At 32.2% G+C, this 19179-nt stretch overlaps 1 protein-coding gene across 2 annotated transcripts in view; it reads left to right on the top strand.

Moving 5' to 3' along the window:
* Positions 1-19179, top strand: part of LOC118201137 (terminal uridylyltransferase 4-like) — a 138140-nt gene that overhangs the window by 57701 nt on the left and 61260 nt on the right. For both annotated transcript variants that reach the window (XM_085827746.1, XM_035373172.2), the window contains 5 exons: positions 2455-2583; positions 5169-5337; positions 15929-16075; positions 17330-17367; positions 18692-18739. In XM_085827746.1, coding sequence (XP_085683872.1) covers positions 2455-2583; positions 5169-5337; positions 15929-16075; positions 17330-17367; positions 18692-18739 — 531 coding nt within the window. The remainder of the gene's footprint in view (positions 1-2454; positions 2584-5168; positions 5338-15928; positions 16076-17329; positions 17368-18691; positions 18740-19179) is intronic.

Genomic DNA, 19179 nt, shown 5'->3' with positions numbered 1-19179 from the left:
CACAGTGTATTGATTCTTCAGAGGGTCTCTCTGAAGTCTCTTTTCCGTATTAACCTATCTGTTCATGTAAACAAGCAAAAATATCTTTCTGATTATTTAAGGCAACTGGCTCTCAAAATAATTGATTATATTCTCATGGACACTGTTTAAGTGTTTACGTAGGGTAGTAAGAATGATAATGATAGGACTGGCAATGGAATTAACATAAAATCAAGAGAATGTTTCAGATGAGAAATTCCAAATACTGTTATGTCTTTCGTAGTAGGCTAATTGACATAAATGAAGGCCTTGATTCCCTTGTGTCACTCACTGATGGAAAAGAAATTTGTATCTTTTCTGATAGCAGAAGTTCTATTCAACACTTGGCCTGTTGGCATAGTGTAAGAGATAATATAGGAGTGAATATTCTTAAAAAACTGAAGCACCTTTCCATGTCTTGTCAGATTCACCTACGGTGGATTCTTTCCCATGTTGACATCTTGAGCAAAGAGATTGCAGTAACCCTGGCTAAGGCCAGGCTAGAGATGGCCTCGTGCCTTCTACATCTCTCACCTATATGGAGGTTTATTCCATCATTAGGTGCAAGAATAACTAGAGCATTGCGCAGCAGCACCACAGGTCCGGGATTCGAACCCCGGGCCGGGCAAGTTTGACTCAGCCTTTCATCATTTGAGTCGATAAAATGAGTACCAAGTTCGCTTGGGGACTAAACACTGGAGGTTCTGCGACAGGCTGACCACTTGTTCAGGGCATATGCTTACGCACCCTGGGGCCCACGGTCAAGAAAGCAGATTTCGGGGCACTGCAGGCCTTGGCCCATTAGGGCTGTTTGCTCCACTGAGTTTAATTTTTAGATGGAAGAATAAAATCACTTGGCTTGTTCCACTGATGCATCTCTGATATCAGAGTAATCATCTGGGTGGCCCTCTGGCGCTTGATTGCAACAGGCAGGATCAAACCGCTCTCACCCGTTTGCTTAATGGGCATCTTGGATCTCTGACATTTTTTAGGGTTTCAGGTGTTTTGAAGTCTGCACTAAGTGTTCTTCTGAGCAGATTGTCATGAACCTGATTTAGCCCTGCTAGTCTTTATGGATGAGCAACTACAACAGACTGTATGTGTCAAGTATTCAAAAATTGTTTCATTTAAAAATTCATCAAGTAGTGTTTGAAGTAAAATATATTATAGAACAAGTGCAGTGAAAGTGAGAGCTATTCATTTTCAAACATAAAATTTTATAGTTTAAAAAAATGCTGTGCTTCATTAAATCATTTTTTTCTTTCATTTCACACATTTACATATTTTGTAATAAACTTTTATCTTGTTTATTTTCATCCTTTTTATCCAGTTCTCAAACATGGATATTTTAAGCCAAGTATTTTGAAAGTTGGTGTTGAATTTTTTTCATGTTACTCAGTATTCACACTTTGGTGCTTAGAAGCTATATTCTAACTTAAACTCCAGATTCCTACTCTAAGATCACCAAAATATTAAACAAAGCAATCAATGAAACATGAAAAACACCTGTGACTAGTGTTGAAAATTGAGTGCACATGTGCTCATGGGCTATGATCACAGACTGTAGTTGGAAATAATAGTCTAAATAAATTATTGCTTTTTATTATACGTTTAATAGATACTTTTACATTAACATGTATGTAATTTTAAATATATTAAAAATTTTTAAGGTAGCGAAAACTTGCACTGGGAAATAATAAATTAGCAGAAAATTCACAAAATCATGTAGACAAATTTTAATAACACAGGTTTGTCAAAAGTTAAATTTTAATAACACAGGTTTGTCAAAAGTAACAAATTTGTGAAAAATAACATGATCTGGCAGTATTATTCCTGATCATTTTGTATCAGATTGCATCACATGGAGAAATATCGCATTAAAAAATCTAGTGCTTTGAACTAAACAGAGTGGACAGACGATACGATGCCCAGTTGTAATAAATATGTCCTTATATATTTGTTCCTTATCCTAAATTATTGTATTCAGTTCATTCTCTCCAAGAACAACTTTACTAGCATCAGTAATATGCATTATTGTACATCATCCTCTATATTTTCCTCCACCTTTTTTATTTAGAGTTTGTTTCAATTTTCCTGCTTCACCTAACAAGTTGAAAATTAAGTACCTGAATAGTACTGAATTTGTGTTTTAGGAAATATATAACTTATAAAATTGAACTCAATATCAAACTAATGGAAAAAGATTTATCATTATAAATTGTATTTATTATTCAACAGAAATTATTTTTCTATCCATTCATATGAATTATTCTTTTATATTTCTTTCAAGTATGATAATCCAGCAGTTTTCTTTTTTATCATCTGTTTTTTCAAATGAATGTCCTTAAATAAAGGATTGTGCTAATAAGTAAATGGCATTGTGATATTTTATTTTTCCAGTGTGAATTTGTAATTTATGCTCGTAACTGATTTTAGGTATGTTCAATACTTGAAGCTGAAGATGGGAAGCTTCCCCCTATAGCATTTTCTGTGATGATAATACACTTTTTGCAGCAGCTTGAAAAGCCACTTTTACCAATAATAGATATTTTTATGGAAAGCTGGGTGAGTATTCCTGTTAATTTGTTTAATATAATATAGACCATTTCTCAAAAAATGAAATACGTGCTGATTTGAATGAAGTAAGATACAACAAATTTTTTAGATTTACTCCTGTTTATGATTTCAAAGTATAAACATCTTTCTTTAGAAAGACATATTCATGGAACCTTTTGTAGATTTTCAGTAAAACTATTCCTGTAATTTTTCTGCTTTTAAGTTCATTGTTATTCAGCAAATTAATCTGCTTTTAAGTTCATTGTTATAAACTTCTATTTTTGCTAATATTAAAATATATAATAATAAACAATAGTTATTCATATTTGTTAAACCCCAAAAAACTAATCATTTTGCAATTCTTTTTAAATGAACCCCATTCCTTTTATTCAAAATTAATTATGTAGTTTAGAATGTAAGCAGTTGTTTGACATATATTCATATACAAAAAATGTATGCTTTAAAATGTGTGTCCTGAAAATGATCTTTAAATATCTATATTTACTGATGAAGGGTGTCAATCAACTAAGCACTGTATTGAAAGTATAACTGTATAACTAGCAAAATTAGAAGCATCAGTGATTTTAGTAAATTAATAAAAAAGAATTTTAATATCTCACCTCAAGTTAATTTATACTATTACAGCTTTTTTTAAAAAAAAAAAGATCGGAAAAGTTGTTTCCATGTGACTCTTATTTGAGTTCTGTTGTAAAAATGGAGCCTTTTGATACAAATGCATGTTATTTCTTTTATGTGATTTAAATAAAAATAAGTTTAAAATAGTGAATTTGGGCTTTATTTCAAATGTATTCAAATATAATATTATTGTTAAAAATGATGGATACCAAAAAAAAAAAAAAAAAAAAAAAAAAAAAAAAAAAAAAAATATTGCATTTTCTTTTTTTTTATTGAAACTTAATATGTCTATGTCCCAAAAGAGAAAATGTATATCTGAAATTACTCTAGACAAGAGGTCCTGCAGTATTTTAAAAGAGAGTAGTGATGTAAATAGCAGAAACATTATTATTTAAAAAAAATAATAATCTGATGTGGACACCACAAATTTCTTGTATGGCCTATTAAATAATGCACATTTTTTGCTGTATTTCATTTAAACTTATTTCCTCGAATTTAATTAGAGATATATTTTTCATTCAGTTCTCACTTTGTGGCAAGGGAAAAATACATAAAAACTCAAAACATCTTCATTGAAAATTGTAAAATACAGAAAAAAAAAAAAAAAAAAAAAAAAAAAAAAATGTTTAAAACACCAAATACAGTTAAGAACAGTTAAAAAAATTTTTTAACAATTAAAATTAGAATCTCTGTGCCAAAACGAGCAATTTAGCTATTGGGACAAAATTTTCAGTGCACAAAAATGAAAATTAACTTTTGGCTGCAGTGGGCAAAGAGGCACTGAAATTGGTCCACCACTTGACTTAATTCACTCTTCTACTATGAATTTCAAATGTAAACAAATAGCAGCCTCGTTAGGCTTAGCACCATGTAAACTTTTAAATTGTAAATAATTCTACAACTGTCGCATGAAAATTAACTAAAGGCATAACAACCTTAAGCAGAGTATAAGAACAACATAATTCAATCACTTTTAAAGCAAAAAATGCACAATTTACCAACATATAAGAATAAAAAAATTGAGCTCATGGAACCGGGTAACAAGAGAGGGAGTTTAGTGCGGCCAATTGTAATAAAAAAAAAAAAAAAAAATGGTGCACTACTGCATTTTATAGAAGTCCCACATCCAAAATTTCAGTGTTCTACAGCTACTCATGTTTGAGTTATGTGAGATACGTCCATGAAACGTACGTCACATACATACATGTACACGTACGTACATGAAACTTTTGAAACATACGTATTGAGAAAATTTCTTCTGAATCCGGTTTTCAATTTCTTTTTAAAAAAGTGTCCTTAATTCTATCTGTACAAATCTCATGCAAAAACATCATTCAGATGGATTTTAGAGTGGTCAAAATGGATATTTTCATTGAAATATGAGATCGAAAATTTTTTTGCAATTGCAGTACTTCCTATACTTCATACAAGGAAGTAAAACTGTGTGAAAGATGGCAGACCTGACCATTATTATGTGTTATTTCTAATAAATATATATATTTTTCCTTTGAAGTATGGTAATTCACCATCTGGAAAATATAATCTGTGTTTTGAATTTTAAGTTGTATTCCTTTTTATACTTAAAGATTCATCCAGGGCCAGTGCCAGAGCCAGTAAGACTGCGCTGGAGGGCAGAATTAGGAGTGGTAAAATTTTTAGAATTTAGGCAAACACCAAACAGTACAATTTACTTATGGGAAAATTTTTAGAGTACTAGGCACCGGAATTTAGGATGACAAAGCTTTTAGAATCTAAGGAGGAACAGGGCAGCATAATTTCATACTTGCAGAGATTCCACTGGGTGGCAAAATACCTAGCACCAGCCCTGGATTCATCATAACAGTATATTTTACAATTATTATCAAATGAATTAGGTAAGTAGTCAATTATTAAGTATAAGAATTGCATCTTAAATGTTTTATGCTTATGTGATTTGTAATGTATGACTTTTTTTACAGGGGCTCAAAAATCACCAAAAATTAAATACTTCTACATTAGGTGAGTTATGGTTAGAATTTTTAAATTATTACCAAACTTTTAATTGGGAAGACCATGTTGTATCTGTTCTTCAGAAACATCCTGTTCTGAAAAGCTCAAAATCTTGGAATACATGGATTGCTGTTGAAGGTAATTATAAGTTTCAATATAAAGATTGTAATATTTTACTTGTATGATTTTTTACTCGCTGTTATTGTTTAATATATTAGTGTATGGATGTTAAAATTTTTGTAGCATAATAGTCATGGTTTTGTTAAAAATCATTTAGTTGTTCTATATGCAATAGCAAAAGTAGATATAAAAGTAAAGTTTCTTGTAGTTTTTTTAGTCATGGTTGTCTTAATTTTGTAGGATAATAAAAACATTATCTATTTTTTTGCCAATTTTTATTTATTTACTTATTTTTAAGCACAAAGATTTTACTTTTGTATAAAATTTATCTCAAACCCGAGAGCAATTGGAGATGTGTTTACATAAAGAAATTATGTAAACACACAAAAATTAATTTTTCTCTGTTACTTCTTTGTATTATATCAAGGATCTGCTAGAATTTTTCTTTGTAGGATGAGTTGCTAAGCAGTTTTCTGTAATACGATATATGCATCAACTTGATACTTCCAGCATTAAAACATGTTTTCATAATCAGCTCTTTTTAGCTGTCCTAAAGTTTTGCTAAACATAAGAAATATATGCACAACGAATTGATAATAGCTTGATAAAATTTATTATACCAAAAGAAACACTTCACAATTCTGGAACTTTCCATAAAAATACTTGTACATCTCTTCACAGTATCTCAGAGTAATTACACTTAAAGCTACTAAGAATGTTAAACACAATACAATGCGAAGCTAATCTAAAAAGTGAAGCTAACATGGATATCTCAATCCTCCGAATTCAACTCTGAATGGACAACTACTGAGAGCAGATGCTCTCTCCAGTTTATATAGTTTCCACCCCACCACTGAGAAATCTCTGGTAAATTCTGTTTCTAGAAATTACTAGAACCCATATACAGCTAAAGTTCTAAGATCCAGGTACAGTTACAGTTGCATAGATAGATTATCATATATACCTACGTATAAGTCGAAAATTTTAAGAAAAAAAAATCAGACTTTGAAGTAGGGGTTGACTTATACGCGGAACCTTAAAAAAATTATCTGCCGGCAATCGATGACACAGCGAACTTGATTATTAAATATATCGTTCATACAGAAAAAACACAAAATTTTTATTTATTCTTTCTATTTTATTTTATTAGTTTTTTTCATTAAATTTGTTTCGATTTTATTTTCTGTTTATTAGAAAAGTCCCACCTCCCATTTCATTTCATTATCTGGCATCACAGAGCAATTCAGTTTGTACATTATCTGTGAGGTGCTCTTTGATTATTATAACTATAATGAATCGGTAACTGTTACCATACCGAATGTCTGTCTATTTATCTTGATCGTACACGTGCTTTTTTACATTTCCTGCTTTTTATAATGTCTGGTTTAGTGGAATCTACAAAAAAAAAAAAAAAAAAAAAAAAAAAAGGGCAATGAGTTCTGTGAAACAAAAAAGAATGTCTTACGTTGTGAAATTCAAGCTGAAAGTAGCTTCATTTGTGAAAAGTACGAACAACTAAAGTGTGGTTTTATCAAGTACATCGGCATGCTGTTTTATCAGTGGGGGTGGCGTTGCTCATACGACAAATTTGTTTTTCCAAAAATGTTTCTCATAAGTCAGGGGATCGACTTATACATGAGTATATACGGTAATTACAGTTATTCAGGAATACAAGAGTCTAGCCCCACAGATGCTAGTTTCCTCCCGGTTCCTCCCTGAACATTTGCACTGTTTACTGCGCAGGTCGTCATTTCCCTGAAGGCGCGCAAGCGTGCCTTATTACTATGTTATTCATTCTGCTTTTTGCACTGCTCTAATTGTGTGTGATTGCTGAAACAGTTCTCTTTTATATTTTACTTTGATTATCATGTCTTCTGCACAAAATCAAGAAAAACGACCCTTCTCAGGGCCAAATACTTCTCTTTACTCAGAAGGAATTTTGTTTCCTCAGGTGTGCGATAATTCCAATTATTCCGATTCTGTTGTGAGTGGTATGCATGATTGTGCAAATGATATTAGTGTGGCTGAGAGAAGTATTTTACAGCCAAATACTTCTGTTTCCTCAGAAGGAATTTTTGATTTTGAATGGAATCAACATCTGGAAAGAGTAATCATGTGGGAGAATTCCAATTCTAGTATATGTGATAATTCTGAGTCTGTAGTGACCGATATGGTTGAGTGTGAAAATGACTTTAGTGTGGCTGAGAATGATTTTGTTTGCCCTGATTGTTTAAAAACTTTCAAATATAAATACAATTTGAAATGCCATGTATATAAATTCCATCATAGTAATTACTACATTAATTGAATCTTTAAAAAATCAAAGTTTTGTTGTGTGTCATGGGGAAAGTTCTAGTAGTATGGTTGATTATGCAAATGATTTTAGTGTGGCAGAGAGTAATTTTGTATGCCCTGATTGCTTGAAAACTTTCAAAAATAAATACATTTTGAAACGCCATGCCAATAAATTACACTCTAATAATACTGCATTAATTGATTCTTTAAAAAGTGATTGATCACTAAGCTATAAATGTGAGAACTGCCATCTGAAATTTAGTGACCTAGAAAATTTGAAATATCATCAAAATAAAATTCATACTTCGAAAGTCAATCAAAGAGGTAATTATGTGTGTCCTCTATGTTATGCTAATTTTGAAAAGCGAGAAATAATATTTCATTTCAAGAATTTTCATAATGTTGATATGAATCATACTGAGTTAGAATTTAATTCATTTAATGATTTTTTGGCATGGAAGGCAGAAATTGAAAATAATAAAGTCAAAATTTGTTTCTTATGGTAGTAAGCATAGTAATATACATGGTGTAAAATATTATAATTTCAGATGCCACCATTCAGGAAATTTTATATCAGAAAGTAAAGGTCTGTGTCACTTAAAAATCCTTGGTAGCAATAAAATAAATGCATATTGCCCAGCTGCATTAAAAGTAACAGAACATACAGATGGCAAATGTGTAGTGTCATATCAGAAAATACATATTGGGCATCAGAATGATTTAGGCCACTTATTTTTAACAACAGATGAAAGAAAAAATATTGCATCAAAGATAGTGGCAAAAATTCCTCTGCATAATATTTTAGATAAAATTAGAAATTCTATATCAGATACTGGGCTTGAAAAGGTTCATTTACTTACGAAAAAAGATTTACATAACATTAAAAAATCTTTAAATTTGTCTTCTAATTCTGTGAAACATGAAAATGATTGGGTTAGTGTAGATATGTGGATATGTGAGAAATGAAAAATTCTGAAAATCCATGCATTTTATTTTATAAAACCCAGGGATCGACATGTGCACAATATTCATTCCTAAAAGAAAATGATTTTGTTTTAATAATTATGACAGAAGCACAAGGAGAGATACTGAAAAAATTTTGTTCTGACTGTATTGATGCTACACATGGGGTGAATGGATATGGATTTGAACTCATGACTTTACTTACAATAGATGATTTGCACCAAGGATTCCCATGTGCTTTTTTAATTTCTAATCGATGTGACCAACCTGTGCTATCAATTGTTTTTCATGTATTAAAGAAAAAGTTGGATAAATACAACCACAAATATTTATGTTTGATATGGCTGAATCTTTTTTTAATGCTTGGAAGGCTGAAATAGGTTTAGCACAGAAACGTCTCTTTTGTGCATGGCATATTGATAGAGCCTGGAGAAAAAATTTTAAAAAAATCAATGGTGCTGAAAAACAGGCAAAAACATATAAAATTATTAGATCTATTATTAGATCTAGAAGAACAAGACATTCATATCTTTCATGTACTGACAGAAGCAGCAATAAAATTACTTAAATCCTGACACTATTGAATTTGCAAAATACTTTGAAACACATTATTTACAAAATACATCCAGCTGGGCATACTGTTACAGACTTCACAGTGGTATTAACACAAACATGCACATCGAACGAATGCACCAAACATTAAAATATATCTATTTTCATGGGGAAAATGTTAAGAGATTGGATAAGACCATACATGGCATTATGAGATTTATAAGAAATAAAATGATCGATCGCTTAATTACAGGAAACAAAGATAAACTGACAAGCAAGATACAAGATTTAAGAATCAGACATAAAACAAGTGAAACACTATCTTTACAAGTAATACAAAATGAGAATGGGTGGTTTGTGTCATCTATACAGAATACAGAAATGTACACTATACAGGAAAATAACAAAACGTGTACATGTCATATACAGTGCACTGAGTGCAATATATGCATTCTCTGATATATATGCAGCTGTATTGATTCTTCAATTAGGTGGAATATGTGCAAACATATACATTACTTACATCAGCACACTACAAGTACTGCTACTTATACAGCTACCACAACACATAATGAATCTCCACTTCTTATAGATGACAAAAAGGAATTAATTTTGAATGAACTAGCAAAAACAAAGTCACAGACCCTCTCACTGGAACATAGAAAGAATGAACTAAAACAAATGTGCTTAGAATTAGTAGATTCAATAAAATCTGACAAACAATGTGATGTGTTAAGCAGGATTCTAAAATCAGCCCCTCCACAACTAGAAGCTGTTAATATGTTAAATGTGCGAGAAATACATTTCCCAAAGTATATTTTCACAGTAATTTTTGAATACTAATTTAATAATAGCCTCACATTTTGTTCTGGCACATGAAAATTTAGGATTGTGAGAGTTTTTCAATAATTTCCTTGTATAATCCATACTACAAAAACTTTGATTATGAATTATTGTATGAAATGAAAATGTTCCCTCCGTTACAGCTGTTTTTCCTCTTCGGAGTAATTAGAAGTTTAAAAAAAAATTACTTTACTACTAGAAGCTGATGCATCTAATGATTGCTTATGTTTGTTGGTGTTTAAGTGCTTAGTTAGGGCTGCTTTGCCTCCAACTGCAATACAAAATTCTCTGCAAATATTGCAGAAAACAATGTTGTCCTTCTTTGACACGAGAAATGGAAATTCCTCCTTCAACTGATTGTTGAAATGGCACTTCATTTTCTTTGATTTTTCTATCCTTTAAATAAAATATGGAGCTACACGAACAATATAAGCACATTATAAATAAATAAAATTAAATCTTTAATAACAAAAACTTTACTAAATCTATATTTAAATTTTAAATTATTTTATACTTGTGTTGAAAACAGAGTTGTATAATAAAATTATACGAGGCACATCCAGAGAGTAAGTTTCCTGATGTTTTCCCCTTTAAAGTACCGTAATTTCCAGAAGAAAGGCTGCATCAGTGTAAACACCGCACTCGAGAAAAAAGTTAAAATTACACAGAAACACCGCAATAGATTAAATTGCGCGTGACATCGTCGTGGGCCGTATAGATGCAAAAACTCAACCTAAGTCCTGATATATATGACATACCAGTTAAGAAAAATGCATGAAATGAAACCATAACTCAAAAATAAATTAAAGGTAAGAAATGTATAGCTTCTGTGCCGTTTAGAGACATTTTCAAAAATTTTCCGCTCCCTTCTTACTTAAAAACTATCCAACAAGTACTTGTACCCAAACTGGTGGGATCTGTATTTGGCAGAATGCCAAGAAAAATCCATTCATGCTGAAGGGGGAATATGTCAGAGTTCGTTATTGCGAGGCAGGTGGAGTCGTGTCCGCCTTTGAAAAAAATTGCAGAAAAGGCAGGGGTGGGGAGAGGATGGGTCCTGGAAGATTCATCGAATGGCAGAGAAGAGAGACTATTCAAACTGATGAGAATGTTGATTTGAAAGGGGGAAGAATGTTATTGTTCTGAGATCTCGTTTAGGGTGAATAAGGCATGTAGGTCCGTTCAAGGGAAAGAATGTAAACAAAATAACTGAGTGGTCTTTCGTGTGGGAACAGCACCAGTCTATGCACAATGACAAGGCCATCCAAACTATGTACAATGACCATCATAGGAAATATTTTATTTTTAGTGCACCTAAACGCCGCACCCGCTGAAAATTTAAGTTTTAAACACGTAAACGCCGCAGCGTTTCTTCCGGAAATTACGTAATTAGCGTAATTAGCCATGTCAATTGCACATGCGTAACAGATCTACGACATATCAATCATATGCCAGCCGGACAGGTTCCACTTCGTGCCAGTAGCGTGGTTGCAGTGGTCCGAAATGGAAGCTCTTATTCCTTCTCCTGCTGCCTGCGAGGTTGGGTCGGTGATAAAGTTCTTGAATGCAAGTATTGCGTCGATTGAAATTCATTGTCAGGTCAATGGGCCAAACATCATGAGTAAAGCAGATGATGCATCATTCGTGTAGGCAGTTTTCGGAAAGTCGTCAAAGTGTCCATAATGAAGAGCGCAGTGGCGGACAGTTCCTCATCAATGATGATTTTGTTGAGCTTGTGATGGAGAACCGTCGCTTCATGATTATGAAGCTGCGCAGTTATTTTCTGCAGATATTGCAATCCTTGTTGCAAGAGATTGTCACTAAGCACCTGCTGTTCAAAAAATTGTGTGCCAGGTGGGTGCCGAAAAACCCGACACCTGAACACAAAATTGAATGCTTAGGAGCAGCACTGACATTTCTGTAATGGTATCACGATGACGGTGACAAGTTTCTTGACAGGATCGTCATGGGCAATGAGACTTGGATTTTGTACTTCACCCCGGAAACCAAGCAGCAATCAATGCATTGGCGGCATACTGGATCTCCAGTCAGGACGAAATTCAAACATACGCTATCTGTACAGAAAGTGATGTGCATGGTGTTCTGGGACAGGAAGGGCATTCTGTTCATTGAGTTCCTTCCACATGGTGAAACAGTAAACGTTGACCATTACTGTGAAACACTGTGGAAATTGCGACGTGCCATTCAAAACAAGAGGCGTGGAATGCTTACTGCAGGTTTTGTACTCCTCCATGACAATGCTCGTCCACGTACGGCTCAACGCATGGCAGCGGTTTTGACGGAATATCTGAATAAAGTGTTACCTTTACAGAAAAGTAACACTTTATTCAGATATATAATATATATTCAAATAAACTACAAACAATAAATAACAGTGACTAAATAATTATATAAACAAAACAGCGGCTGATTCATAATTAGCCATTTAAAGATTTTTTAATTCCGGGTGCCTGGGCAAATATTTCCTCCATTATATCTTTAATTTTTGCTTTTCTATGTTTGTCAATAGTAATGACTTCAAATTAGCTTGCTTCATTGCACTTCTTAATCTACTTTTTACAGTTTTTTTATTTCGAAAAAGTTCTTTTGCATTCATCGTTATAGTTAGAGCGAGTACAAACGTATAAGCAAAAAAGACATTGGCATACACAATACTATATAAATTATATTTCAAGAGTAATTTATATGCACACAAGAAATTGCATTTAGCTTTAGATGAATGCTCATGAATAGATAGAACTCTTTCTCTTTCTGACTCGATATTAGATTCAGAATAATGATTTTGAATTGAATTTTTTATTATTTCATATTTAATTACTAGGTCCTGATATTCGTCCTTAAGAATTTTAACCAGCTGTTATACCTGCATAATGCCCTAATAATATAGAAAAATAGTCGAAAGTGTTCGGCGACAATGGCTTCAAAAAGTTTTGGGGATCGAGAAGTGATATGTCCTCATACAACTTCCTATGCCCTTTAAACCCACTTTCCATCAATTAAATGGCATTTTCCAATGTAAAACTAAAGACAATAACTTTGAATTGTTTGATAGAGCAATTGAAATTATAGTCGGCCGATTCTTCATCATCCATTTGTTTCACTTTTTTACCATTTGTTTTTTTTTTTTTTTGGTATCTTCTAACAGGTAGCTCTTCTTTTATAATTATATCACAACCCAGCCTTTCTAGTTTATTATTGCAATCCGTTGCAAACAATTTTGATGCATTAAATATTAAATTGAAGTTCCTAGAAATGGTTTTAGAGAGCTTGCAGCCTCCATAACTATATTATATGCTAGGATGTAATCTAATCCTTTAGTCTGTAAATATTTCATTACTGGCTCAGTATATTGAAATATTTTCAAATATATGTGAGCAGACAAAATTATTCTAAAAGTTGATATTTTATCCAGAATAGATTTTGCCATTTGTCGTATCTGTGCATCGCACATACTCTCCCTCGCAGGGCTGTCTTGCCGAGTCATCTGTGTCAATTCGACTGTTCGAATTTCTTGATCAGCCTGAAACTGCACCAGCCTTATCCACCACTGAAACTTACGGATATCTAAAGTATGAAGGAATATGTGAAAAACATGTTTTGCCCCTGTGGCGACTTGCCTATTACAACTCCACACTGCCAGTCTGGTAACCCATAGCAATGAAAGACAAAATAATATTTATTCTATTCTATTGTTATGATTATTAACGATCTGTCTCAATTATTGTACTACCTTAATAAAAATTGTATTACCACAGCCCCCTTGGGGGCTGAATTCTCAAGGGTAGGGGTCTTTGGGGGTGGGGCGAACTTCTGAAATTGGTTTTTAGGTATTCATGTTCCATGCATTTTAAAGCAAGACTCTTGTGTACATCTGTTTCTTCCTTATATGAAAAAATGTAAAAACATGTTTTGCCCTCCCCCCCCCCGGATGCCGAATTTTCAAAAATCTCTTTTTAAATGATGCCTTCAGTAGACCAGAAATGAGCTCCTAGGTTTTGATATCTGTATCTGTAATAGCTTTGGGCGATGATGTACAGATGAATGAATGAATAAATATCAGGAATTCTTTTATATATAGATTTATAATTAAACAACTAAACAAAACGGTGCAAAAGGGAAAACACAAATCAAAATAATATATTATTTGACAGAAAATGAGAAACAACCAAAAATCAATATCAAACATGTAAACATGTATCCGAATAAAAAAAAAATACTGTAGAAAAACTAATAAAAGAAATTAATTTGCGCTGAGTAATGTGCACCAAGTTCGTAACTTAATGGCGTGGCGTCGGTGCCAGCTGATTCCTTTTTGCATGCCGAGCTCCCTGATATAAATATGCTGGGCGTGAATCTGCGCAAATGATCAGGGAGGAAACTAGCATCTGAGGGGCTAGATCCTTGTTTCAGAATTAGTTACCAAAATCAAAATTAGTTAACAAAAATTAGTTACCAAAATCATTGCCAGCTTGACAATATCTCGCCAATATAACAAAATAGCCATTTACTCAATGTTAAATAGACCTGGCCCTGTATTTTTATTTTTCTGGCAGAGCATCATCTCTTTAGATTTTCATGTTACATTATACAAAAAAAAAAAAAAAAAAAAAAAATCTAATTTCACTAAAATTATTTATATATGTACAAAATTCATGACAATACATTGTTGTGAGGTGTGAGTAATCAGGAAGCATTCATAAATTCTATTATTGCAATAAGTTAAATGGTTGTGATAGTTTATACAGTGTTTAGTGAAAGTTGCTGTAAAGAATTATCTCTTTCTTTCATGCATGTTTTTGTGCTGAGTATACCCAACTAGCAAATGGAAGCTTCATGATTTGAATTTTTATGAGAGTGCAGTTGATTTTATGTATTCCTCACTTCCAAAAGCCTAACTGTTGTGCATGAACTAAAATGTGATGGACCAGTTTTTCATCACTTGATTTTGGTCAGCTGTATTTCATGCGTCTCTCTGTGCTAAAAAATGCACAGAATTCTTGGATGCCGCTAGGTATGCTTTCATGGTACTCTAGATGGCAACTGGGAGATCCGCTGTTAGAATCACAATTGATTTTCCATGTCTCTTGCCTCTTGCTCTCAGTTGATTAGAGCACAATTGATTTTCCATGTTTCTTGCCTCTTGCTCTCAAAAACATATATTCTCTGCAAGCTACCACCCAGTAGCCTTGAAATGGAATCAGATATTTGTGATATTTCTCCCTCTATGCAGATGTACCCTGAGCAGTGCTATTGATGATGAAACATTAAAGAGATAATTTAATTTAGTTATCTCATCAAATGTTAAATCTGAAAGTGCTCGGCCACTGGAGAGAAGATAAGTTAATAAATTGCACTTTTATCAAGTTTGGTATAATTTTTCTAATTAGTAATTAGTTTTCCCTCACATCTTCTCATTTTTTCATTCTTTTTTTTTTTTTTTTTTTTAATATATATATATATAATAGATTAAATTACTTTTTTATTATTCCTGTCAAGTACTATATGCCATTTTTGTTTCTTTCATATTTATGATTTATATTAAATTCTGCTGTAATACATTTAAATATTACATGATGTGTCAAAGATAATTTGACATTAAAATATTATTTCAAATTTCTAATAGCTGATAAATTAATGAGAATGTTTTGATATGCCACATTGTAAACTCATATATGTTATGTTCATATATGTTAGTGCCATAACTACATTTAGAGTAGAATATTTTTCCGTGTATTATGTAAGAATATCTCAGAAAGCTTACCTAACATTTTAAATATAGTCTTTCACAAATGTTAGGGATATAATAGTAAGTGCTTCTACTGTATGTTACTCATAAATCCTGTTAATAATAATTTTATCTACTTCAGATTGTTCCTGTTAGTGGAAGATATATTATTTATCTTTGATTAATGAATAAAATTACTTTATATTCTAGATCCTTTTAGTCAAAAGAATATTGCTGAGTCTGTTAATAGTTCTGATGTAGCTAATTTGATAAAATCCTGTTTTGCAAAGTTTTATGGCTATTTTTCATTACCTCCTAATGTACAAGTTGATGGTGATTCTCTTGAAAACCGAGAAGGTATAAAACAAATAAGCTCATAATAATATAGTTTTTTTTTTTACTTTATTCTTTATTTATTTACTTAGTTATGCATTGAGTGATACTAATATGAAATTATTGATTTATTTTTAAACATTATTATATCTTTATAACATGCAATATAATGACATATTTTTATGAATATGAAGATGAACTTTCATTTCTCAAAGTTGCTCATTATTATTATTAGTTATTATTCGTATTAGTTATTATTTGTATTCTTAAAAATTCTTGCTCATATAATAAATTGCACCAATATCCAAGACTAGCCATTAAATGTTATATGAAACAGTAAGAAGTACGAGGGCCATCCAGGAAGTAGATTACGTTTCCGTCTGTGTCCGCTAGGGGCGGGGCTAGCGCGGCCATCTTGGGGTCAGAGCGTTGCGCAGCTCAGTCTGCATCTAGCCGTGCTAATGAGAGGTTCGTGCTGTGCTCCGTTCAGATACTGTGACGGTTTGAAATGTCTGCGTTAATTGAAAATCCCGCGAGCTGCGAGGTGCGCTCAGTAATAAGGTTTCTGACTGCAAAAAACTGTAAACCGATAGAAATCTATCGGCAGCTTCGTGAAGTGTATGGGGACAACATTATCACTGAAGGTGGAGTGCGTCAGTGGGTCATAAGATTTCAAAATGGCCGAACCAATGTTCACGACGAAGATCGAAGTGGGAGACCCAGCATAGTGACCGCCGAACTTCTCGAAAAAGTCGATGCTAAAGTCCGTGAAAATCGAAATTTCACAATAACGGAACTTTCTTTGAGTTTTCCACAAATTTCGCGAAGTTTGTTGCACAAAATCATCAGCGAAAAGCTTGGTTACCACAAGTTTTGTGCAAGATGGAAGGCAAGAAGAGGTAACGAAGTGGTTGAAGGCGCAGGCGGCCGAATTTTTCGACGAAGGAATTTCCAAGCTCGTACATCGCTACGATAAATGCCTTAATTTGTATGGTGACTATATAGAAAAGTAGTATTTGAGTGTGGCTTTCATCTGTATATAATAAAATTTGTTTCCTATACTTTGTTTATTTTTTATTCCAAAACGTAATCTACTTTCTGGATAGCCCTCGTATTAACATTTCATTATATTTTGCAGCGTATATTAATTTAATTTCATAACTTTTTATTAAGCATATTATAATAAAAGAAAGATTCTTGGATTAACCTGAATAGTAATATCATGTGTACTCTTTTTACTTCAGATGATTTAATTTCATAATGTTATTTAATTCTCAGGGAAAAGGCGGTATTCTTTTAGTTCCTGTGATTTACAGGTATGTATTTTGAATTTTACTGTTTAATGAATATATTTAATGTTGTATATAATATATATTTTTTTAAACTTGATTAGTAGGTAAAATGGTATTTGAGATATTAAATATTATAAAGCGAACAGTACTGTGAAAGAAATTTTGTTATTTTGAATTGCAAGGCTCTTGAAAAAATTAATTTTAAGCTAGGCAAAAAATAAATAAAACTATGTAATTAAATCTTTTCTTGTAATATTTTTACAAACACAGAGCAGTCTGTGTTTATTAACTGACACGTGGTAGGATTAGAACTGAAGTCTTTGAGAGAGAGCATCTATAATGCTGGTAGTTCTTATTTATGTGTATTTAGTTAAAAATTATGCTTATTGCATATGACCGTGTCAAATATGTTTTATTTAAGTTTGCAAGTATATTGCAGAAAACTTGAATTGTGAAACATTCACAAAATTGTAATTGAAACATTGCTGTATAATAAAAGAAATCCTACCAGTGATGGAAAACTGCATCATGCTCAGTTTCTTCATTTATTAGAAAATTTACTTAACAGTAATGTAAGGTGCTATTTAGTGTATGCATTTACTGGAGTTTATCTGTAGAGCAATATGATTCTTTGAAAGTGAATTTATAAGCAATAAAAAAATGGATGTATTTTTTATACTGCTCACCTTCCATATAAATGTTTTGCAAGTGTCAAATTATCAGGTTTCATCAAACTATGAAGAAGCAGCTGTGGCATGTCTTCTTCATTTTTATCAAAATCTTGTAAGCATATGATAAAAATTGCACTGTAGGGGTACACACAAAAAACATGCCAGATTTGTCATTTGTGATGATAAACAATGCATGAAATCCTTGAATGTGCAACATCTAATTCCAAATTAATGGAAGAATATATGTAACCTTTGATATATAAGAACTGACACATTTTAATGTATATTTTATTAGCAGTAAACTAGATGAAGTTGAACACAAGTCACATTTTTGAAGTATTTAACACAATTCTTTAGTCGGAAAAAATTGGGGAGGGGATTTTTTTTTTCTGCTAAAGGAATGTTCTTGTGATGTAAAAGTTAATTTTCACATGCTATAAATATAAAAGTTTTTCAATAATATTTGTATGCTGCTGTTATAAATAAAGTGCATCACATATGGTCTTTTTCTAATCATAATCATCTAATTTAAGTACTATTATAATCATCTAATTTAGGGAATAGGTCTTATTATACAGTTGTTGTAAAGTGTATTTGTGATTAACTTTTAATTTTTTGATTAGTTTATTGATGTAATTGAGTTGGAAAACAAAACTTAACTGATTTTTCTTCCTTAGTGTGCATCAACATGCGAAAGATGTGAAAACCTTGGAAAGACATGTGAGGTTGGCAAATTTATTATTTCTGTTTAATATATTGGAATTCTCATGTATTAAGAAGTATTAGCAGTACAGTAGAAAAACAACAATCCATACAACTACCACGGAGGTAAGAAGTTAGATGGAGTGGCCCTAAACCGGTTTCCCCATACCCTGCTTTGAAGCAGTGGCGATCCCTTCTTTCGTGACCAAAACATTGGGTAATTTACTGTTGAGATCAACGGGTTTTGACACGATTGGATGTAAATATTTTGTAATTGTGTCGTAAATATGCATATAAATGTATACACTTTCTTTTTCTACAATACTTCACAGGCCTAAGTATATGAAAAGAATACATTTTTGAACAACATTTCATTCTGAACAGAGTTAAATGCTATACTTTTCACAGAACAGTTTGCTCAGAATGGATTAATTTGAAATATTTTCACAAGTTTTCGTTAATT

The sequence above is a fragment of the Stegodyphus dumicola genome, chromosome 12, assembly GCF_044657685.1.
Source record: "Stegodyphus dumicola isolate Sdum_Otavi_A_Nest chromosome 12, ASM4465768v1".
Lineage (NCBI taxonomy): Eukaryota > Metazoa > Arthropoda > Arachnida > Araneae > Eresidae > Stegodyphus > Stegodyphus dumicola.
The sequence above is the reverse complement of the archived record's forward strand: the minus strand, read 5'-3'. Positions and strand labels throughout refer to the sequence as shown.